The sequence below is a fragment of the Sinocyclocheilus grahami genome, unplaced genomic scaffold (genome assembly GCF_001515645.1).
Source record: "Sinocyclocheilus grahami isolate Dianchi unplaced genomic scaffold, SAMN03320097.WGS_v1.1 scaffold189.1, whole genome shotgun sequence".
Lineage (NCBI taxonomy): Eukaryota > Metazoa > Chordata > Actinopteri > Cypriniformes > Cyprinidae > Sinocyclocheilus > Sinocyclocheilus grahami.
The window spans coordinates 990,245-1,014,450 of NW_015505368.1; the positions used below are offsets into that span (position 1 = coordinate 990,245).

Genomic DNA, 24,206 nt, shown 5'->3' on the forward strand with positions numbered 1-24,206 from the left:
CGCCGTGTTATGATTTTGAAACGTGCAGTGCTCATGTTTATTCAACGAAGTCAAACGCCACAAATAAATCAATGTATGGGAAACTGGTAATGTATATCGAAATATCGGAAATGTGTTTAAAAATCATATCACCGTTATTGAAAAAAATTATATCGCGATACATATTGATATTGAATTATTGTCCAGCCCTAGTTCGTGTGGAGCAGCATTTACTGCGAACTGAACCGCTCTGACATGCACTTATGTAACCTACACGCATGTAAATAAAACTGATATATTTAATTGAGTCGTAGTGTTTGAGAATACACAATAGCATTATGCTTTATTATGATTTTTAAATGGGTTTTATATATCATGCAGCTTTGGTGAACGGTCCGTGGAATGCGTCACTTTGCCGGTTACTCGACAAGGGCAAAATGCAATAGAGTAATTTTTAAAAATCGAGTACTCGAATTGAATCAAGGAATCGTGACAGCCCTATTTCGCTCCAACACGCTTGCCTGGAAGTTTCTAGTGAGTTTGAAGACCCTGATTACTTTGGTTCAGGTGTGTTAAATTAGAGTTGGACCTAAACTCTGCAGGACACAGGCACTCTGGGAATTGAATTTGTCACCCCTGGATTAGACAATCAGGACTCTATAATGACTAGATGACTGTACATTATCCCACTTATTACACCGCTACTTAACAACATAAATATTGAATTTGAGCTCTTTTTATTTTATTGCAAACTGCATTATGATAAAAGGGACAAGAAATTGCCTTGGACAATGTTCAGTTGTATAGTTTAAAAGTCATTGTACAAAAATAGTTGACACAGAATGCCAACATTGACAAGAATATGTCAGAATTAACGGGATAGTTCACCCAAAAATGACATCAGTTACTCAATTAATTCCATACCTGAAGGACTTTCGTTCAGCATTTATCAAAACACAAATGAAGATGTTTTAAGAGAAGCTCAACCATACTTGCTTAATGCATGAGAACAAACCAAACTTTTCGAAGCAGGAAAGGTTTTTTGGAATGGACTTTCAATGGAGGGACAGACATCTTTCAGTAATAATTAAAACATCTTTATTTGTGTTTCAAAGATGAACGAAAGGGTTTGGAATGACACAAGCATGATGAACTAACCCTTTAAGTATTTCGAAGAGCCGTGTAATAGGCTTTGGTGTGGAACACAAAGTTGGCTTTTTCCCTGCCCGACTAAGTTTTATCCACTGTCTGAAGTTGTAAGAACTTCAATTTGAACAACAATTATCTGATTATACATATTCAAATACATATTCCAAAGAATGAAACCACTATATTTATATAGATGAGCATGAATGTAGAACATTTTTGTTGCACAGTCACAGTTAATACACTTAATAATGGCCACTTCAACACATGCTGAAGATTAAAACCAGACGTTTTGGACTGCTGAAGGGAACATCCCAATGTAACATATAGAAGAAGACACTGAACACATGGAAATAGTCAAATGTGCACAATTCTGTTACATGTTTATTAGAGAAATGTTGTGAAGCAGCTCTTTTATAGTTGGGTTTTCACAGTTGCAGACCACGCAAACACAATGGCCATCAGTTCGTTTGAAAATAAACTCTTGTCATTGAGGTCTGTCCACTTTACAGGTGACGGAAAGCTGTGACAAGAGTTTCTGGTGGATTCACTGACATTCCTGTTGTTTCAGGTCACTCAAGGTCTCTGTTGTCTCTCAGGAAAGTAAAGACTTGAACAATAGGCTGCTCTAGTTTGTCTTTCAATGCCCTGAATGTTATTTTGAAAGAGTTTTGTTGCAGTTTTAAGGCACATGATAGTGAGAACGAACCTTTTTAGAATATTCTACATTTACTCTGTGTTAATCTAGATTTGTGGTGAACCAATAGGACTTTGTATGTTTGATGATGGAATATCTGCTTATATGTGATTTGGTTTTAAGTACTGTATTTCTTTTTGTAATTATGCTATTGTATTCATCCACATTGATATTGTAATGTATATTCCGTTTTATGGGCATTCTGGGTTTCTCTGGGTCACGTGGCTTTTGTAGTTCTGTTCACATTTGTTTTGTGGAAGGCACAAAATAGTTTCTTTTCAGTGAACGATGAATACATATTTACTTGGAATTTAATCAGAATTCTCTCTTAACAATTGGCTTCACCACAAAATAAGCCCAAAAATAGATTCTTGATTCTGTTTTACAGCTGACAATGTGGTTTTCCCACATGAAATGATCTCAATTTCTAATTGTCATGTTTCTGCAACTCTGAATCATCTTGCATTGGAATTGATTTATCTGGCTGTATTTATGTACAACAAAGTAAAGGGGTTTCATATTGTAACATATTTTGTTATTTCCTTTTTTCCTTTGAAACTGGAGTAATGACTACTGAAAAATCAGATTTGCCATCACAGGAATAAATTCGATTTTAAAATATTTATAAATTATGTGCATTTTCAGTGTCAAACCTCAAACAATGCTTGAAACTATATGTTACCAAAAACTGACACTAAATTTATTTTAAAGGAACACTCCACTATTTTTGAAAATAGGCTCATTTTCCAACTCCCCTAGAGTTAAACAGTTGAGTTTTACCGGTTTCGAATCCATTCAGCCGATGTCCGAGTCTGGCGGTAGCACTTTTAGCTTAGCTTAGCTTAGCTTAGCATAGATCATTGAATCTGATTAGACCGTTAGCATCTCGCTCAAAAATGACCAAAGAGTTTCTATATATTTCCTATTTAAAACTTGACTTTTCTGTAGTTACAGTGGTGTGAAAAGGTGTTGGCCCCTTTCCTGATTTTTTTGCATGTTTGTCACACTTTAATGTTTCAGATCATCAAACAAATTTAAATATTAGTCAAAGATAACACAAGTGAACACAACATGCAGTTTTTAAATGAAGGTTTTTATTATTAAGGGAAAACAAAATCCAAAACTACATGGCCCTGTGTGAAAAAGTGTTTGCCCCCTAAACCTAATAACTGGTTGGGCCACCCTTAGCAGCAACAACTGCAATCAAGCGTTTGCGATAACTTGCAATGAGTCTGTTACAGCGCTGTGGAGGAATTTTGGTCCACTCATCTATGCAGAATGGTTGTAATTCAGCCACATTGGAGGGTTTTCGAGCATGAACCGCCTTTTTAAGGTCATGCCACAGCATCTCAATAGGATTCAGGTCAGGACTTTGACTAGGCCACTCCAAAGTCTTCATTTTGTTTTTCTTCAGCCATTCAGAGGTGGACTTGCTGGTGTGTTTTGGATCATCGTCCTGCTGCAGAACCCAAGTTCGCTTCAGCTTGAGATCACGAACAGATGGCCGGACATTCAACTTTAGGATTTTTTGGTAAACAGCAGAATTCATGGTTCCATTTATCACAGCAAGTCTTCCAGGTCCTGAAGCAGCAAAACAGCCCCACACCATCACACTACCACCACCATATTTTACTGTTGGTATGATGTTCTTTTTCTTCCTATTTAAGAGATTTCTTGATTGCGAACAGGTGTGGCAGTAATCAGGCCTGGGTGTGGCTAGAGAAATTGAACTCAGGTGTGATAAACCACAGTTTTAACAGGGGGCAAACACTTCTTCACACAGGGCCATGTAGTTTTGGATTTTGTTTTCCCTTAATAATAAAAACCTTCATTTAAAAACGGCATGTTGTGTTCACTTGTGTTATCTTTGACTAATATTTAAATTAGTTTGATGATCTGAAACATTAAAGTGTGACAAACATGCAAAAAAATAAGAAATCAGGAAGGGGGCCAACACTTTTTCACACCACTGTACATCGTGTACTAATGAAAAGCTTTTCATTTTCCGTCGGTCTTAGTACACGATGTAACTACAGAAGAGTCAAGCTAAGCTAAAAGTGCTACCGCCAGACCCGGAGATTGGCTGAATGGATTCGAAAACGGTAAAACTCAACTGTTTAACTCTAGAGGAGTTGAAAAATGAGCCTATTTTCAAAAATAGTGGCGTGTTCCTTTAAAATTGACACTTAGAGCAAGGCAAACATTATTACATTTATTTTAATTTAAATTATAGGAATAGTTCACACAAAAAGAAAAATTTTGTCATCATTTACCCTCATGTCGTTCCAAACCTGTATAAGTTTCTTTCTTATGTTGAATACACAAGAAGATATTTTGAAGAACCAAACAGTTGTTTGTCCCTATTGACTTCCAGAGTAGGGAAAGAAATACTATGGAAGTGAGTGGGGACCATCAACTGTTTGATTACCAGCTTTCTTCAAAATATCTTCTTTTATGTTCAACATAAGAAAGAAACTCATACAGGTTTGGAACGACATGAGGGTGACTAAATAACGACAAATTTTTATTTTTTATTTTAAACATGTTAGGTCAACTTAGCTGATGCCTTTATTCAAAATGACTTACAGCATACTTAAAGGGACAGTCCCACTGGAGAAACCTCAAATGTCTTTTTGAGAGTCCTTTTTACTAATCTTTCGGTTACCATTTATAATGACTGCACCACCTCCACAAGGCCTCCAGATGCAGATGTTTGACTCAGTCTGAAATTTTGACAACTTGTTTACCGATATTGCCTCCGGTCATCATGGAGCAGAACGCCTCTGAAATATGCATAGTGCATACATCCATTAAAATAAACATAGACAGTTCATACAATATGCATGCAAAGTACACTTCAATACATGAGAAAATAATAATAATAAACTCTCACCTCCCATGTTTTCTATACCCTTTACAACGGTTTCCAACACCTGTAAAATTAAGAGGAGAAATACAATGTACAAAAGGTTTAGGGCGTCTTTCTTGTGAGGAAACATGACTGGGGTAGATTTACCTTTATCTGGCCCGTCTTTACCCAGCAGCTGAGCTGCACAAGACCTTCTTCATGCTTCTCCATGTAGTTCAATACAACAAATCTCTCCCTGTGAACATATTGTATTGCTTGCAAGTTGGTAATATGATACAATGTATACAATTAACAAAGTAGGTTTTACTAGCTATTTTCATGTACCTTGTGATGTTTTTGTGACACAAAGCTTTCTGGGTATCCTCACTAAGAGGAGGTGGGTAAGGCACATCCTTATTGTACTGTGATATTTGGCCGCACAGGATCACATGACCACCAGGATTCATCTGCACAGGGAGAGTATTGCACGTTAACACAAATGACCCACAGAAACTGACATAAAAACTGAGGGCGGGACATAGTTTACTTGTGATATAACAGCATCGCTGATGGGACCCCCTACGTTATCAAAGTATATATCAATGCCTGTGGGGCAGTGCTCCTTCAGTGCTGAGCTGATATCTCCTTTTTTGTAGTTTATCCCTGCTGTAAAACCCAGCTCTGTAACCAAGGCCTGGCATTTCTGGTCGGAGCCGCAAATCCCCACGACTCTCTCACAACCATCCAGTCTGCCGATCTTAAACAACACAGAACAAAATTAAAATCACGCATGGCATACTGTATATCACAAAAGCACAAAGAAAGAGCTTTATACAAGAAGCAAATAATGTTACTTTAAGTACTCAGTATAATACCAAATTATGTACAGATGATTTTAGACACATTCATCCTTTTAGTCATTCCTAATTATTTTCAAAATATGAAGCAATAAATAAAAGTTTTTTTTAATGTAAACTTTACTATGATATTATTTATATTTTATTGTATATATTATATATGTTTTATACAAAAAATCCTGAAATATTAATACATAATTACTACATTTCTGGGAGTCACACCAGACACCATTTTCAACCTGTGTTATCATAAGACGTCTGATTTTAAATGATCTGATTGATTATTAACCTTGACATACAGTCATGCAGGGGTCCTGGGTTTGTTTCCATGTTGATAGCACCAAATGACTATGATTTGCTATACAAAATATTTTTACAAAACTGTGTCATTGCTTTTTTCTAAGAAATAATAAATGATTATACTAAACTAGGTTCCTATTTAAGAATTTACATGTAAGAATTTAATTACTTAATGAGTTCTCTGTTCTTTATTATTGAATCAGTTGTATTACCATGATAATTTTGACTTTATGTCCCCCAAAATGAAATAAAAAAATACTCATCATAGAAGAGGTGTATTCAAGTTAACGTATATATGAATTGTTTTTTTTACATTTTTTTTATCACACTTTATTTTAAGGTCCAATTCTCGCTATTAACAAACCATTAACTATGACTTTTGCCTTAATAAACTCCTAATTTGCTGTTTATTAACAGTTAGTAAGCTAGTTGTTAAGTTTAGGTATTGGGATTAGGGATGTAGAATATGGTCATGCAGAATATGTGCTTTATTAGTACTAATAAACAGCCAATATGTTAATAATATGCATGCTAATAAGCAACTAGTTAATAGTGAGAATTTGTCCCTATACTAAAGTGTTACCTTTTTTTCAATAAATTAACAGTTCAAACAAAAAATGAGCATCAAATGAAAAATCTACCTTGGCAAGCCTAAATATTAACAGTTAATTTATAATAACCCTTTTCAAATGCATCTAAAATGTTGACAAAACTAAATTTTTCCATAGAGAACAGACCGATATTTCCACTTGCATATCACCTGTCCAGCAATCGACCCACAAGCTCCAGCTGCTCCACTGATGACCATCGTCTGGTGGCTTCCTGGAGTCACATGACCCTTCTCTCTCACACCTAAAACAGCAGTGAGGCCAGGCATGCCCACCGCTCCTAGAACATACGACAGGTGACCATCGACCATCTCTGGGTCAACCTGCAAGAACGAGTACACCACACATCCATAAACCTGAAGACTATAAATCAACCTAGCCAAAATGAACACTATACCTTTTGCAAAAGGCTGCCATCCATCACATCGTAGGTTTGCCAAGGCCAGTTGAATGAGGTGACAGAAGTGCCCACAGATAATGCCTGATTCTTGCTGGCCTCCACTACACCAACTCCACCTCCATCCACACACTCCTCTAATCTCCATGGCAACAGGTAGTCAGCTCCAGTATCATCGTTCATGCGACAGCGCTGCATTGAGTTTGGCGTTAATATTGTTTCATGCATGAGTGAATAAGTTAATGCCTGGTAGTACATTTATTACAAGTTGAGTTTTCATGAAGGAAATATTCACTATACTATATTTGCCACATGAAATGAATGAATTTCCTTTATGAAACCTCAATAACAAACACAAGTAAGGTCATCTCACCATGTAAGGGTCAACTGATAGGAAGAGTGTGCGGACTAACACTTGTCCTTCTTTCAGCTCGGGAGATTTCATAATCTCCTCTACACGGAAATTCTCTGGAACCGGATGACCATTTTTGCCTAATCATATATAGGGGGAAACATGATTATTGGACTACATATTGTTGTTAATGATTTGTAAACTAGCAAATGTCAACATGGCTTACCTGGTCGAGAGCGCAACACGACTCTTTTTACATTTAACATTTTCCCTTCTTTTACTACTTAATGCTTTTATAAAAGAAAACTCGTAGTAATTTATAACGCAACTCTCAAAAATGTTGCTTGCAGCGACTGCATTTCTTCCTGAAACAATCACATGACTCGCAGGAGCTCGTCTGATTGGCTGCATGATGGTGATGATGGGAATTCAGACTCGCGAATCGGCTCCTTTGAACAGTTCATTTCGAAGAACCGGTTCTTTTTATTACTAAATGCACATTAACATTTAAAAACGTCCTGACAATAATAAGCAGACTCACTGTAATTCCATGTTAGGTCCAAATTCGTTCTAAAGTCATTTAAAATCTAAATATAACTTGAATTTACTTTAAACAATTCTACAATGCATTTGAATCTTTTGGTCGAAGCGTTTTTGCGTGTTTTATTAAAATGATATGAGTCGAAGTTGTTGACTCGAGCTCGAGAACCTCTCGGACTGATTCAGTTCGATTGGTAAACGAATCGTCCAGAAGGTTCTGTGAACTTTACAAAAGAAGGTTCGACTGATTCACAATAATGATTCGGACATAGCGTGTGTGTTTAGTTTGGACACTAGTGCAAATCTTTACCATGTGATTTCATATGGGATCGTTTAAGAAATGTATTTTAATAGTAATTGCTTTTTAGCACACGTGACATTAGGATGAGGAGTTGTAGCCTATATTTTTATATTTTATGGTAAATATGCCACAACATTCACTAAAGGTGTCTCCTGTATTAAAGGTGCATCACTGTGTAATTTGCAGCGGGTGGCGCTCTTGTCACCAACGAGGAAGTGACGCTACAAGCAAAGGCTTAAAGTTTTTTCCCCCTTTTTTTTCTTGAAAGCAACGCGAAAAAAGATCTGGATCGCTGGAGCTACGTCGCAGATGTTTTAGAGGTAATGTAACTCCCTTCCAACTAGGTCCAGTTTGAATCCACTCGTAAAACATAGGTTTATGATGAGTTTCTGCAGGACGTCGAAAGGAGACCTTGTTCTTCTGGAGAATGAATTCGTTTGGGTGGTTCCTTACTTTTGACAGAAACAATTAGATGCGCTTTTGTCAGTGTTGCGAGTGGAGAACTGTTTCATGTAAACTCATTTTTGCAGGAACGCAGCAAGAGCTGCAACTACACATGTGAGCAACAGAAAGTGCTTATCAGAGGAACAGTTGTGTTGCAACAAATGTCTAACGAGTTCTTCTCTCGTTATTAAATGGAAGCGGTCCCTTTAAATCAGTGACCGTGTTTAGTAGCGCCTATGTCTGTTCTGTACCTGCATTATGGATCATGTTACTGTTTTGCAACATTTGGTGGTGTTGCAACAACTGTGTCATATAAACTCGTGTCAGCCTTCCCCCTAAGCCATCACGACGAGTACAGGGGGTTTTACATCTCAAAATTGGTTATGTACTTCCAGTTTGATTTCTGGCTGGGAATCATACGTGCATTGTAACTATTAAATAGGCATGCATTTACGCGTCCGTCTGCATTTTGTGATTAAGAATGCAAGAAGGCTGCCTGCAATATGCATCTACTTACAGTAATGCCTGAGAATTATATTTTACGCACCCGAATAGCATTCGAGGTATCAGATTGTTTATTGAGGCTGGTACACTCAGCACATGCCATACCCTGTGAATGGATGGCCGCATGTCTGGTGGCTTTGCACTTTATTTTAAGGCACAGCAGAGAGAGAGAGGACAGGAACACTGACACGATGAGGCCTATGGGTGTCTCCTTACTCACGGCAGCACATGCTCGATCATGTCCGTGCTGCTGAGGCTCTGCACGCATGCACAAATGCTCCCAGTTCTAGGCGTGATTAGTGTTACACAGAGTTCAGAAGTTTCTCAAATAGTTTGAAAAAGGGAGTCTGTCTTACAGCAGTTACCTTGACTCTGCGCACTCTATCATAATCATGTTCACAATGTTCCCTTGAAATATTGGCAACAATCGTATCAGTGAGAATGGATTGAGAGTGAGAGGCTTTCTAGTGTAACGTTACATTCAGTATGGGAGAGTGGGGAGTGTTAACTGTTGTAACACTCTTTTTAAGTCTCTAAGATTGTGAAATAATATTCTCTTATTTGTCTGCTGCATGTTGAAGTAGTTTAGAAATGCACAATTTATCTCTAAACTGTATAAATTAGTGTTAAGTACAAAGAGTGATGTTACAACCCACCTCACTAGTGAGTGTAGCAATCTTAAAACCTGGACATTTTAAGTGTTATGCATGATTATTTTTTGTTTTGTTGAGGTAATCAAGCTGTACAACATAATCACTTCCAGTTTCTGTTCATTTGAAATGTTTTAATTTAAAATTAAATTTCAAAACGGCTGATAAAACTGGAAACAAACCAGTGAAGCCTTTACACATTTCCGTTTTTTTTTTATTTTTTATTTTTTTTAGAAGTGGAAGGTGCCATAGTTGGGTAAACATCTATAGTGGTAAACAGAAACTAGAACAAATCATTTTTTAGTTCACATTTGTTTCAAAAGCAAAAGAAAAATCCATGATCGCATTTCTATGACTTTACAAAAGAGGAAAAAATATCAAGATCATGATGGTCAGATCAGAGAACATGCCCAGTGGGGGTGTTTGAGGGTGTTTAGCGAAACGAAACCTCAAACGAAATCAATAGCACCCTCAGTTATAGCTGTAATAATGGCATTTCATTGCAGATTGAGCAAGCTCTCCAGTGCGTTATGGTTTGCGGCTCTGGGGATAATTTTCTATTTCAACATGTTTGTGCAGTGTTGAGCAATATAGCCAATCACAGACATGTCTGTTGATTTCTTGAACGCAGCAGCCAATCAAAGGTGTTTAAGTTTGAATCCACTCACCGCTCAAATCACCGGAGTAGCACGAATCATCAGAATCAGAATCAGAATGAGCTTTATTGCCAGGTATGTTTACACATACGAGGAATTTGTTTTCGTGACAAGCTTCCACAGTGTAACAGAATGACAGTGACAGAACAAAAAACACAGATAATAAAAATAAAAATAGAACAAGTAACAAGTAAATAAGGAATATGCATCTCATAATAGCAAAGTGTAGACAAGATGTAATGTGAATAAGAGATTCATTGTGCAGCGTAGAGACCTTTGTTGATTATAACGTAACTTTGTGAGATCGCGATGAACTAAGATGAGTGACAGCTTTTTAGTAATCATAAAGGGAGTGCAAAAAATGATATATATATTGACACCCTCACTAATTTAAAAAGCACCCTCAGTAATTTGAGCCTGAGAGAGAAAGATGTCAAATTTGCCTTTGCACTCTCAGCCATTGTAGTAGAAACACTCACACAGCAGCGTTAACTGGTTTTCCGTAATTTAATGCCAAAATATAATGTTAGAACTGTACATTAATTATTAAAAAATGAAAAATGATCATCATAACAGTCCATCTAAAAAAAAAAAAAAACATTGTGCTTGCAAGCTTGTGTTAAGTCACTCTCACAATTGTGGGAAATGTAGGCCTATACATTGTGCAAAATGGGACAATCTTTGTATCCAGGTGCACCGGATAGTGTTACAACCCCTCCCACCTGTTCAGACATGATAATTCTAGTTCTTAATCATGTAGATGAAAAGCTTCTGTCAAATTCGGACGATAATTATCACACATTAAAATGCAGACATACTTGTCCTATATCCTGTGTATTCTAACAGTATTGTCATATCAGGAGGGTGGTGGTCATAGTGATTTCACCTCTGTAGCTCATTTCTTATTGGTTCAACTGTTAGTGTTACAACACACTTTGTTACAACACTCCCTGGTCCCCAATCCAAACAACCACAGTGTAGCCTTTTTTTGTTATGATTAACCTCATAAAGGCTATCTCTGAGTTGCTGGATTTCTACTAGTTTGAGCCACGTGCCTCGTCTTTACCACACATATTGTAATTCATTCACTCGATCCAGGTATAGATGGGGATGTTCGGTACGAGCCATGCTTTTAAGAACGTGTCCCAGTGACGGAATTTCCCGCATGGCCCGTGCATTTGCAGTAATTTACAGCGCCCCGCATGGAAGGGGAAAGGCCTTATATGGTAGCGGAAGTGGGTGTGGCCACCGGGACAGTAGGGGATCACAAGACTTCAGCTGAAAGACAATGTGTTGTTCCATACTTCATGTACGAGTGAACTACACTGTTTTGGGCGTTTTGATTCGCATGCGCGTGCAATAATAACGAAATCGCGTGCAATTGTTTGGAAAAACGCCACGCCATTTTGTCTAAAGAAGCCCTCCATTTCCATTTCTCGTTGGTTTCGTTTGCACAAGGATCTACCTCTTGACTTGAATATTACTGGAGTGAGGTCAGCATTGCATGACTCAATCGTGGATAAGCATACAGTCATTTCTCTACTGTTGCATTGGACCTTGCAGTTGTTCTTAGGGCGACCTGAAAACAAACGTAGAACATAACAAGCACGGTAAGGATGCTTTTTAAACGCCTAATATGAAATGTTTAGGACTGTTAAGCAATTCGAAATCATGCAGTGGATATCATTATTAAGTTATAGCAGAATGTTAGTCGAATTCGAGCGTGCGCTCCCTTGTACGTTAATACTGAAAGCATGAACTAACTTGCGCACAAATTACATTCACCAGAGTTGACAACTAGGAAGAGAAAGAAGGGGGGCTTGTCATATACCACTTTTATTATTTAGCTGCTCAAGCATGCTTCATAGGGTGTATTGTTGTCTCACTTTGTTGCAGTGTGACACGGAATTAGTGACTGGATAATCCCTTTTCTGCAACAAAGGACTTCTGGTAAATAGCGCTGAGCTGGCTTCACTAGGAAGGGGGGTCGGGAGGGCACCCAGTATGCAAACACTGTCTGTGTCTCAAAATGTATTGAGCTGTTTACCCAGACAGTTTTTTGAGAGGCTTGAATGCGCTTTTCGACCGTCCTGCGTCGCGTAAATAAACCAGCGCGTTGAAGTATAGTAGCACAAAATGAGAGTTCTGGCCATTTATTCACACGCATGTTGTTGCTTTTTTATGGCACACAAAACAAGATGTTAGTCTCAGTCACTATTCACTTTTTGCGCGTCTTTTTCCACGAAATGAAAGTGAATGGCCGTCATTCTGCATAACACCTCATTTTCCACGGAACCATTCTAGTCATACAGGTTTGGAACAACATGAGAGTGAGTAAACGACGACCGCATTTTAATTCCTGGGTGAACTATTCCTTTAAAAGTAGATCAACTCTTTAAAACTAGATAGACTAGAGACCCCGTTCGGTGTCTACGCCCCCTAAAATGCTGTCTAGTGAGGCAGCTGACTAGGTCTTGAGCCACAAGCACTCTCTGAGGGGAATTCTCGCTCATGTCTCAGCACTCGAGTCAAATCTGCATTCGTTTGTGGTTTAAATTAAGAACTAGGTACGATTAGGTAACTATACTTGACGTTACAAGCTTATTAAACGCGTTCTCGTCAACTGTTAAAACCGTGGCTAGTAGTCTAACCGTGCGTCGCTGTGTCTTGTGTTGTTTTGCCAATGTAATGACATTTATTTGCGTCCACTGCGCGCAGTTTTCAGCAGAACGCCATGCGCTGGATTACTCGATTAAGAAATGTAATGCACTGAAATGTGTTGTGTAAACTTGACCTGCGATATGGTTCTCACACTTTAAGCGGACGCTGGTTTGGTTGATGCAATTGTTGTTTACATCCCCGCGCAGTTAGGGGTGTTTCTCATTTCGACAGCCCTGGGTATACTGCAGCTTTAAATGGCTGCTTTGAATTCGCAGTATGTATACACTTTACCGTATGTTGATTTCACGATATTTTGATATGCGAGTTGGCCAAATGTAATGTCATTAAATGAATGTTAATTTTGAAACATGCAGAATGCTCAGTTATTTTTTTTTTTTTAATAGTTTGAACTTGAAGTTGGTTAATGTACATTTCCATCTAATCATGCTAAAAAACAGTCTTGTGTTTTTTTTTTAGAAAATCTTTTGAATACTTCTTTTAGTTTTTAATAAAAACAGCTGGTGTAAAAACGTGTGTTATGTATTTATAATGTAATTTAGCTGGCAATATACAGTATATGCATAATGTAATATAGAAGTAATAAGAAACATTCATTGGAAGGATTCAGGTGCACAAAGTTTAGATTTCAGTGCTATTTTATACTAAGCATAGAGAACATTTGTATTGGTCGGTGTAATAAAGCAAAAAGCCATGTGAGATGTGCACTACTGTGATTTTTAGCACAGGTATTCAGTGTTGGTAAACGCAGAAACACTAATGTACGTTAAATAATTTAAGGACTATAAACCATTATTAAATATAGATCACAAAAGAAATATGTTAAATCATCAGGTAGTGTGCTTTGACCTTATTTGTGTAGTTTATAATTTGCTTGCATGACGATATATATTTATTTGAATAAATGTGCTCTCATGAGTTAAAGTCGGCATGAAACGGAAGTTGCGATTGTCTTTTCTTCTCTACTGTGACGTATATACGAGTGAAACGGCATCTGAAATGAGAGGGCGGGACTTGATTTAGTCTTTCGGGAATTGATTGGATCGTTGGAAGCTGGGGCGTTGCTAACAAAATGGAGGCGAGGCAGATCTGAATGCCAGTTTGCCGTTAGTGGTGGGGGATTTCTCTCCACTGGATTCACAGCCGACACCCAAGCATGAATAAATGTTTTATTTATTAAGGATGACGACGACGATCAACGGCACAAAACATGCCTGCGCGCGCGTGTCATATTTGTCATATTCATGAAAAAAATTAGTTTGCGATGTCCCAAGGGTAATGTTGTCGTTATATCCTAATATCTTTTCAATGTTTAGGGGTAACGTACTCCCTCATGACTGATGTCAGTGCTATAAAGTGAAGCATCCGCTTCAGCTTTTCCCCCTGTCGTTTATCTCAGCGTTTACCCCTCACGTCACTAGCTCCGCCCTTGCGCCATAGCTCGTGACCGGAAGAGAAGATGAGTCGTTTTGAGGGGGAGGGGAGGTTAACGTTTTTGATTAAAGATTACAAGGGCACATGAATTTTAAAAAATAATGAAGTGCACGGATACATTATTTATAATAAATACTACAGTATTCCATTAAAAAATAAGAATTTTCCATTTTGATTTCATGGTGACTTTAACCATTTTGAGATATGCTCTGAGATATCTAAGATTATTCATTTCATTGCTATATATGCACATGCTCATAACAAAATGCAAGCCCTCCATGATTTATGAGAGGAGGTTATAGCTGATTAGTGATATACTTTTATTGATTTTGATGTTAATATTTGGATGCTGATGTGAACTATGAGGGGAATTACCTTCAAACAATGTCATTGAATTTAGGCTAGTACATTTTCACACTCTCTGTGGGATTGTGTGTGCAACTGTACATCTCTGCTCATCTTACTCACTTTCCCTGTTGTCCTCTCTGCTAACAATCTAGAAACAATTATTTGCGGTAGCGTGCACATTTTCCCCCTACTCGCACGTAGCATTCTCACATATGTGTCCTCTTGGTTTGTGTGCATACTGAACAAATTACCTGTAGTTTGTTCAACATTGTTTTATTATATGCACTAAACTGCTAATGCCACAGTTCCCCCAACCCTTAACAATCCACCTTTCCCTTTCAAATTCTTTTCTCTAGGGTTCTATTCATGAAATTGCTGAAACAGCTATTTCAATGAACCCCCACTAAGCCCAAAGCACTGACTCTGAAGTCTAACCATAATATTTGTCATCACTTTCTTCTTAGGTTGTCTTCAATGAACGAGCAACATGTTAAACTAAAGACTTCTCAACCCAGCTTGACATCCCGGGAGCGGAAGAGTTGGCAGTAAAGAAAAAAGCAAATGGACATGTTTGAGCTACATCGTACTGAAACTACTATTTCTGAACAGGAGATGCTGCAGTTTTTTCTTTTAAAGCTTACCTGCATTCCTACCATGCTGAGTAGGTTTGGATGACCGTTAACTGTCATTAAACCAATCAAGGGTTCTTTGTCAAGGGCAATACTCTAAGACTCTTCATTAAAACTTTGTGTGGTTTGGGAATTTGAACTTGTTTCCTTAACCTCCCACTCCACCACTCCCCAGAATCTGTATTCATGAAAGGCATGAGTTTGCAACCTCAACAGAAACCAAACGCAAAAAGAACGGGCAAGCGCATCACTTTCTTTAGCGATCAGGGTGTGGAAATGAAAGAGGCCTCTCAGCATACAGAGCCCTACTATGGCATTGGGGTCCCTCCCTCAGGGCCAGGCCATAATGACAGTGGAGGTGTGGAAAGCTTGAATGCAGAAGCACCACATACGTACCTCAATTCTGTCATTTTCAGCCCAGAGAAGAGTGATCAAAGTCGTGGGCACTACCAACAGATGATGCCCATGAAGTGGTCACACCAAGACCCACCTTTGCAGCTCCAACAGCGACCAAACAATTGGTCACAGGGTATGACTGCATGGTCCCAGAACTTTGGCCCTTACCTGGGGGCTCAGGCTGCTTTTGCAAAGCAGATGCATGAGGGCATGTCAGTACAGCAACAGCAGCAGCAACCTGAGCCATCAACTATTAGGGCAACTGAAAAACAAGTGGCTAACATAAGTGTAGAGACCTTTAGGGATACGACCAAATCTGGCCGGGGCATGGACTGGGAACAGCAGCAGGCCTTTCAGCAAACACAAAAGCCTGGAATGTTAAATCCGCAGCAGCAGCACGGACAGTCCAACCCTGGGAATTCTGTGCTGCAACCCTTTCAGTTAGCTTTCGGACAGCCCAAGCAGAACTTGGTAGCAGGATACTATCAGGTAGTTCAGGGCAATCGGACCTTGCCGAATTTGAATTACAGTACACAGACGAATTCCCAACTACAGCAGCAACTACAGCAACAGGAGCAACAGCAAAAGCTGCAGCGGCAAATAATGTTCCAACAGCGGCAACAGCTGGAACAGCAGATACGACAACAGGTGCAGCAGCAGCAGGTACTTCAGCGTCAAAAACAGCCACAACAGATATCGCAATCACAGTTGCAGCAACAAGCACGGCAGTTAAAACATACTCAGCAACAGCAACCGCCACAACAACATATGCAACAGATTCAACTGCAACAAGACTTGGTGCAGCAGCACCAAAAATCTGAGCAGCCTCTTCAGAACCAGCATGCATTGGAAAATTACTCTGATTGCCAGCAGCCACATGCTTCTTCACTTGATCAGCATCAGCCCTCATTACCAGGACAGTCCCAAGAGACAACTGATCCCCCGTCAACACAGACTCAAGACTCCGTTCCTCAGCCTCCCTCAACTGTTCCCCAGCAATCCATCGAGACCCAACAGCCTGGGCCCCGGAGATCACGTCGGCTTTCAAAAGAGGGTGGAGGCCCTGCCTCAGATAACCCATTTGTCATTCCGACTGATCTCCACACCCAAGGCTCTCAGAATGGTGCTTCTGAGACCAGTGCGGTGCAAGACATCCGGGCCGCTCCAACAGGTGTAATCCAGAGCACACGACGTAAGAGGAGGGTGTCGCAAGAGGTCAACCTGGAAACCTTGGCTCAGAAGGCTTCGGAAAGGGAATCTCTTCCCTCACGTAGTATCAAGGTAAGACAACTGACAGTTTTTCAGTCGAAGTGACGAAGTGAAGTGACGTGACATGTGGCCATGTATGGTGACCCATACTCTGAATTAGTGCTCTGCATTTATCCAATCCAAAGTGCACACACAGCAGTGAACACATATAATATTTATAATTCCAAACAATCAGTAAGCGACAGGTGCTAGGAAACGCTGTTTTGTACTCATTTATTGACGAGACAGCTGCGGTGCGGCCAACTGAATGCACTGCTTCTCTGCCGCTCACTGCACAGAACAGACGCCGAGAGGTGACACTTCTCCGGGAAAGTCAGACCTCGCGTTCGTGGGACAGCACTGGCGAAATCTTCCAACTAAACCATAGTTAAGGTTTATCAAAAAAAGTCGCTAGGTTTGTCAGTAAGAATATTCTATGGAAAAAAAGCCTAAAAGTTGCCAAATCTAGAGCTAAAGTCACGCTTGTGTGTGTGTGTGAGATGCGGAAGCTGATGGCAGGGGCGGTGGATATTTGTGGCGGTCAATGTGGATATTGTGGATGAGTTCTTCTGTGTCATCACGTTCTATTAGTTCTACAGCTTCAGTTTCGGAATTTTCACGCTTAGTAACATACAGCATACGCTTAGTTCCCTCACCACAGTGCAACAGTGCAAACAGCCTTTCAAAAGAGAAACCCCTTTCAAACATTGTCGCGTTCCAAATGTTGTTTTAGCAACATACACCGGTATTGTGGTATTTTAAAAATTCATATCATAACAAAAATAAACACCGGTATTCGGTATGAACCGGTATACCGCCCAGCACTACTACATGTTTAATTTAATTTAAATTTAACAGTAATTTACTTTCAGATGCTTGACAATCCCATTTTGCACTGCAACAATATAACTGAAGTGAGATAAACAAACTAAGAAATGTTTCTTTTTAGTTAAAACCGATGTTGTCAAAGTTTTCCTTTGGGGACATAATTTGAAGTTGGAAAAAGGTAATAAATTGCAATATATTTAAAATCGTAATAATATTGTATCGTGACACAAGTATCGTGATAATATCGTATTGTGAGGCCTCTGGTGATTCCCACCCCTAGTGAGGATGCACTACTTGTTTCAAATGCATACAGGTTCTGCAGGTTTCTCAGTTTATAGGGGAGTGTAAAGTTAGTACAGGCTCTGAGTGTCACCATTAGGTCACATGATCTCTCGAGCCAAAAAAAAGGCTTTTCCTCATGGACTCCTCATACAAATACCAGCATGTGCACCCCACCCTCAGCCCACTGGCCCTCTTGAGGATGCCTAAACATTGACGTACATAAAGAGCTGCATTTTCTTTTGTCACTCCCCAAAAGCACAGCTTTTCTTAATTTTGATTTTTCAGTGTCACTGAGTCACTTCTTTTTTTAGAATGGGAGATTAAGAGATTTCATCCTCTTGCAGTAGATGTTGCTTATATGGACTAGTGTTAATTGCTTGGTTTGTTCATTCTTTTACTGCGCACAGAGAATTAGCGCAATTAGCAGTCAAATTTAACAAGGGGATCTAAGTGTTTCTGGGCCGCGCTATTTAGTTCACTCTGCTTTTCCTTGTTACATAAACTTCCTTTGAAAAGGACAGCAGCACTCCCTTAAGATGTCCAACGGATGACAAAGAAAGGGTGTGTGTACATATATACTGTTGATCTGTGGGCTAGATAACGTACAGAACAGAAAGAATGGTCCAGTAAAAAGCAAATCTCAGGTCAGCTGATTCCAGCTCCTCAAAAGGAGTAGGTACATAAGTCAGCGGTTTTTTTGTTTTTGTTTTTTTGGTCTCGGGTTTCACTTTATGCTCTAAACCTCCCTTACTCTAAATGTAGGCAGAAAAACAGCTCTTTCTCAATGGTGAGTGAGTTGCAAGGGCTTCATGTACTAAGCTGAATACCTTAGCGGTGCCAGCAAGGCCGGACGGAGTTCAGATAAGACAAGCCATATCCTCAGGGATTTTCATGCAACTTCCAGTTAGACACGTGGTAGTAGTGACGTATATTGCATTGCATTTTTCCACAACAAGTCAATGAAGTTTCAGTAGTTTTATTTTCTTTGCTCTCATCATGCTTTGCTTAGAGTTAGCAATGAGGAGAAACAGGAATCGCTCTCACAATAAGGGAAACATGGGTTTAGTGCTCCTCCCAGAATGCTTTTTTTCTGACTCAAAAGATCTTTTTTTTTTTTTTTTTTTTAAATGAGGTTTCGAAATTTGCAGGCATTGTGAAATTGCTAAGAGTGCCACTTTTGTATAGTTTTTTTTTTTAAGTTCCTGGAGAAGTATGAATGCAGTTCAGTAAACCTAACATAGAAGGAACCTGTTCTCTAATCATTAACATACCCACAGGAGAGTCAGGTTATATGGAGGTATTGTCCTGTGCTGGCATGCCATTATGTTATTCACTTGTGACAAATATCTATACATCCTCATGCAGTCTGCTGCTGGTCTGCAGGGCAAGATGTTTCATCCTGGAGCAGAAATGAGGTCGCAGTTGATTCATTAAGATGTTTTTGAAAATAGTCTTGAGCTAACCTCATTTCCTGTACTAATATATCTTATCAGCTCTTAAGCACTCTCTCGTTTCTTTCATGCATATCAATTATGTCTACTGAGCGGAGGAAGGATGCACTCTGCTAAGATTTAGGACTTTTCTTGAACCCTTAATTTGACTGTGTTAATCATGTGTGTTGTCAGCAAGAGCCACACAGGCCCTGGAGCCCCCCTGCTGCCCCAACAGGTCCAGGTCGAGGGGCAGCTGAGGTGGATCAGGTGAGTGCCAAGCGGCCCAGAGATGACAGCCTCATGCCATTGGTCATTCCAGTCTCTGTGCCAGTGAAGCAGACTGAATCCTTGTCCCCGGATCACGAACAAGCCTCCCTCGCAGCTAGTTGGCCTTCACGACCTTTGAGCACCCATGACATGAGCTGCTCTGATTACAAGACTTCTGTGATTGTCACTCGACGACGTTCATTGAGGAACTCTCTGTCTGAGAGCACGGGCCAGGTGAGTTCACAAACTGGCCAATCTTATCAAAACATTAAAGGGGTCATGAACTGCCTTTTATTATTTGCTGAGGACCAATTATAATGTTATCAAAATTTCTACATCAAAAAACATAATTTAGAAGAAATAGGTCATTTTCTGTCCTGTTTTGACCTCCCTAATTTGAATAGGAGTGTCGGATTGTAAACTCTGAAGTAAACGCCCACTGCTATGATTGCTAACAGTTGTGTATGTTTGACAGCCTACATCCTTCACAGATGAACACACTGTGATTTAGGTTAAAACACATAAATAACTAATTAGTACATATTAGGGCTTGGCAAAATGTTTTTTTTTTTTCGGTTAATCGTTTTTTATATTTTATTATATCGATTCTCAAAAACCGTGAATCTATCTTTTCCGGTATTTATGTCAGCAAACATTTAACACAAGATCTGATTAACGTGAATCTTATCATTAGTCTTCTCCACTGGATGTCTCCCTCTTATTTACCTTGCGCGATGTTACAACGGAAAGCCTGTCATTCATTCAGTGCTTATCATGGCGGAGATACTGTTGACGAGAACAAAGCAATATGCGTGATTAGCAATGCTCTAGTCTCGCGTAGCCAGACCTTCAGACTGACGGCTGAAGGTCTGGAATCCATGGGAGCTTACATTGGCCTAGGCCTGCCCATGAGGCAGCTTGACCGACATGTCAAACAACCAATCACAGTTCGTTTCGTTTATAGTCACGTTTCGGGGCATGGAAATGTCTCCACAATAACAGACCGGTGTGTAAAACTCTCGGACGTGTTTTAAAGATTCTATGCCGCAAACTTTAAATTGTTCACATACTTTTGAAAATCCAGTGTTTAGTTGATCCTGATAAGCGCTCTTCGTCACCGTTGTAAACACGACGGCTTTCTTCTTTCATGAGGGGGTTTGGCGGCATGGCATCTTTGTTTCCAGGCGGAACGTTAAAGAACGCGACACACACGTCTCCCGGAAATCCTGTATAATTCAACCAATTCGATGACGACTTCGAAACTCCTGAAGTGTTTCCACTTTTGTGTGCCGTATGCATCAGACGTTTAGCCAACGGTCCGTGGGCGTGACGTCTGAGGCTGAGACTAGCAATGCTCTGGTGAAATGCTATAGTTATACTATAAATCTACGGAAGCATTTGACATCACTCATACGGCGCCATGATTTCTGCAATGAATGAATGGTGGATAGTGCAGATGCACTCTTTTGTTTACTACATGCATACAGATGCACGCGGTGTTTTCAGCCTCTGCCACCGCTGATATGAACACTGTGTAAAACTCTCGGACGTGTTTTAAAGATTCTATGCCGCAAACTTTAAATTGTTCACATACTTTTGAAAATCCAGTGTTTAGTTGATCCTGATAAGCGCTCTTCGTCACCGTTGTAAACACGACGGCTTTCTTCTTTCATGAGGGGGTTTGGCGGCATGGCATCTTTGTTTCCAGGCGGAACGTTAAAGAACGCGACACACACGTCTCCCGGAAATCCTGTATAATTCAACCAATTCGATGACGACTTCGAAACTCCTGAAGTGTTTCCACTTTTGTGTGCCGTATGCATCAGACGTTTAGCCAACGGTCCGTGGGCGTGACGTCTGAGGCTGAGACTAGCAATGCTCTGGTGAAATGCTATAGTTATACTATAAATCTACGGAAGCATTTGACATCACTCATACGGCGCCATGATTTCTGCAATGAATGAATGGTGGATAGTGCAGATGCACTCTTTTGTTTACTACATGCATACAGATGCACGCGGTGTTTTCAGCCTCTGCCACCGCTGATATGAACACATGGATATAATCTCCAGCTGCTCTGAGAGTCACTTCATTAGCATTTTACCGTTTAAATTGACTACTGTCATATCACATACACAGCAGCTGCAAGTTCTTCACGGCAGCCCGTCAAAATAAAAGTTTGGTTTAACGTGAAGAAACTGTGACACAAATATTTTACTATTGCGCAGCCTTAAGACTCTATGTAGCAACACTACTACTACTACTACTATTACTAATAATAATAATTATTAATAAAACTTTATTTTTAAAGGAATAATCACATTTGTCTCCTTTTTAATTTTAACAGTAAACCTGTTGTGCAGCACTTTGTTTGCCAAAAAAATAAGTGTTTAATTTTTTATTTGATTAGGATAAATTAAATTAATATTTTATACCTTCATTTGATTACCAGAAAAATTAAGAAAAACCTTTTATAGGGTCCTGTTTTTAGACTAACGGGAAAGTTTTGAGTTCTGAAATTTACAGGATGTTTTAATAGTACAGTGACCTCTTATATGTCAAAAGGTCAAGGGAATTTTGGTTTCTCAGTTCATTTAAATATACCTTTGTATGCCCATGATCTCTCTCTCTCTCTCTCCATTTCTCTCTTTTCCTACTTATCTATTTCATCCCCCTCTGTTAAAAACTAGATTAAAATTCCCCAATAATCCGCAAATTTCTGCCGACCCCCCTGTCCATTCTCTGCACCCTAATCCAACCTTCCCCCACCCAATTTCACTACCACATTCATGAGATCTGACAAGACTCACCAAGATCATCCAGATTGCATATGGTGTATGTATTTTAGAGGGGTTTCTGCACTACCTGGCTTGCCAACATCTATTTTGTTTTTACAGAATGGTGGAGCAGAGAGCGGAAGTGAAGCTGACGGCAAATCGGTCAAAGCCAAACGACGTCCTCGTCCAGAACCGCTCTTTATACCCCCACCCAAACTTGGAACTTTCATTGCCCCACCAGTCTACTCCACTATCACACCTTACCAGAGCCACTTACGTTCACCTGTCCGATTGGTCGACAACCCCCTCAACATGCCGCCTTACACTCCTCCGCCCATCCTCAGCCCAGTTCGAGAGGGTTCGGGTCTTTACTTTTCCACCTTTCTGTCGGCCACCGCTGCAGCCGCAGCGAATAATCAGGGGCTGCCCCCACCTGCCACTCCAAAATCTGCCACCCGTAGCCTCCTGCGCTCCAGTGAGTTCCTTTTACTGTCTCTACAAAGTGCATTAATAAAATTAGTTCAATACAACCTTAAATAGAATTCTGGTTTAGATTCATTGTTTAGAATTGAATGACTTAATGACAACCAAAAACCTAAACGTAAGTACTGTTCCAAAACCTAGTAGGCTGCCTAGCCAGCTACCTTATAAAACAGTGTCCTAACTTTATTACAATTTTATAAGGAACTCTATGTGCATCACACAAGTAACTTGATGAACCGTTGATTCCAATGAAGTTTGACGTTAACAAAAGTTGCTAAGCTAACAACTTGATATTCTTATAACTCAATACTGGATTGAGTTTGAGGACAAATTCTCTGAAAATCTGTCCACTGTTTTATGTTCGTTTTGTCTCCTAAGCTCCTCCTAATGCATGCTAGGGCTACCTGATTAGCAAAGGAGACATGCTATGCTGCCTTAGAATTTGCTATCCAAAATATTTAGGAAAATGAAGTAGAATGAGCTGCCTACTGTTTGTAACAGCTTAAAGTGCTGTAAGTAGGCGCCTCATTAGGGTTTGGAACAGACTTGGTATACCTAAGATATATGTCCTAACAAGCCAAGATACATGTAATTAGACATAATTGATGTGCATATCATGACATATAATAAGAAACACTGTTTACTTTGCGTCTAAGTAGTCTTTTTGTTTGTATATGTCCAGACAGCATTGATATAACCCCTCCAGTTCTCTCTGCTATGAGTGAGGCTACACCTGTCAGCATTGAGCCGTAAGTACATGCGCTATTCAAATAACACCCCCACATATTACGCTTCACAAGTTTCTTTAATTGGCTTACGCTTCTGGCCAAATGATCACTTTCTTTACTTGGTTAACCTTGCCTTTTTTATTTTGCTACTTGCTTACTAGATTTCATTAAGCTGGCTGAAAGTCAGTTGTCAGAATAGCTGTTTCCTCACATTTATTAGACAATACTCAATGGAGCAGCCCAGAAATCACGTTATTTTCTGTACAGAGCTGCAGCTTTACACAGCATAAACGTTGACAGTGTGAAAGCACAATGTGAGCCTGCTGTTGAAGATGCTGCTGCTTCGTTTACACTGCTAATGTATGTGGTGTAAACAGGCCTTACAGTGCTGTTAT

The 24,206-nt window shown here is 39.6% G+C and overlaps 2 protein-coding genes across 3 annotated transcripts in view; one reads left to right on the forward strand and one right to left on the reverse strand.

The window, feature by feature from the left end:
* Positions 1-4,326: 4,326 nt before the first annotated feature.
* On the reverse strand, positions 4,327-7,556 carry LOC107594721 (prostaglandin reductase 2). The gene is made up of 9 exons (XM_016284881.1): positions 7,411-7,556; positions 7,206-7,324; positions 6,833-7,024; positions 6,588-6,758; positions 5,218-5,427; positions 5,016-5,137; positions 4,839-4,926; positions 4,716-4,755; positions 4,327-4,605 (listed from the first exon to the last, which is right to left on the reverse strand). The coding sequence occupies exons 1-9, from the start codon at positions 7,448-7,450 to the stop codon at positions 4,541-4,543; spliced, it is 1,047 nt and encodes a 348-aa protein (XP_016140367.1). The 5' UTR covers positions 7,451-7,556; the 3' UTR covers positions 4,327-4,540.
* A 694-nt stretch (positions 7,557-8,250) lies between these two features.
* LOC107594705 (ELM2 and SANT domain-containing protein 1-like) overlaps positions 8,251-24,206 on the forward strand; it is a 41,657-nt gene continuing 25,701 nt past the window's right edge. The window contains exons 1-5 of one of the 2 annotated variants that reach the window (XM_016284859.1): positions 8,251-8,345; positions 15,205-17,046; positions 19,749-20,057; positions 22,721-23,075; positions 23,766-23,832. In XM_016284859.1, coding sequence (XP_016140345.1) covers positions 15,556-17,046; positions 19,749-20,057; positions 22,721-23,075; positions 23,766-23,832 — 2,222 coding nt within the window. In that variant the 5' untranslated portion in view covers positions 8,251-8,345; positions 15,205-15,555. Of the gene's footprint in view, positions 8,346-11,583; positions 11,890-15,204; positions 17,047-19,748; positions 20,058-22,720; positions 23,076-23,765; positions 23,833-24,206 lie in introns of those variants that run through there. The other variant, XM_016284858.1, reaches the window with a different exon arrangement.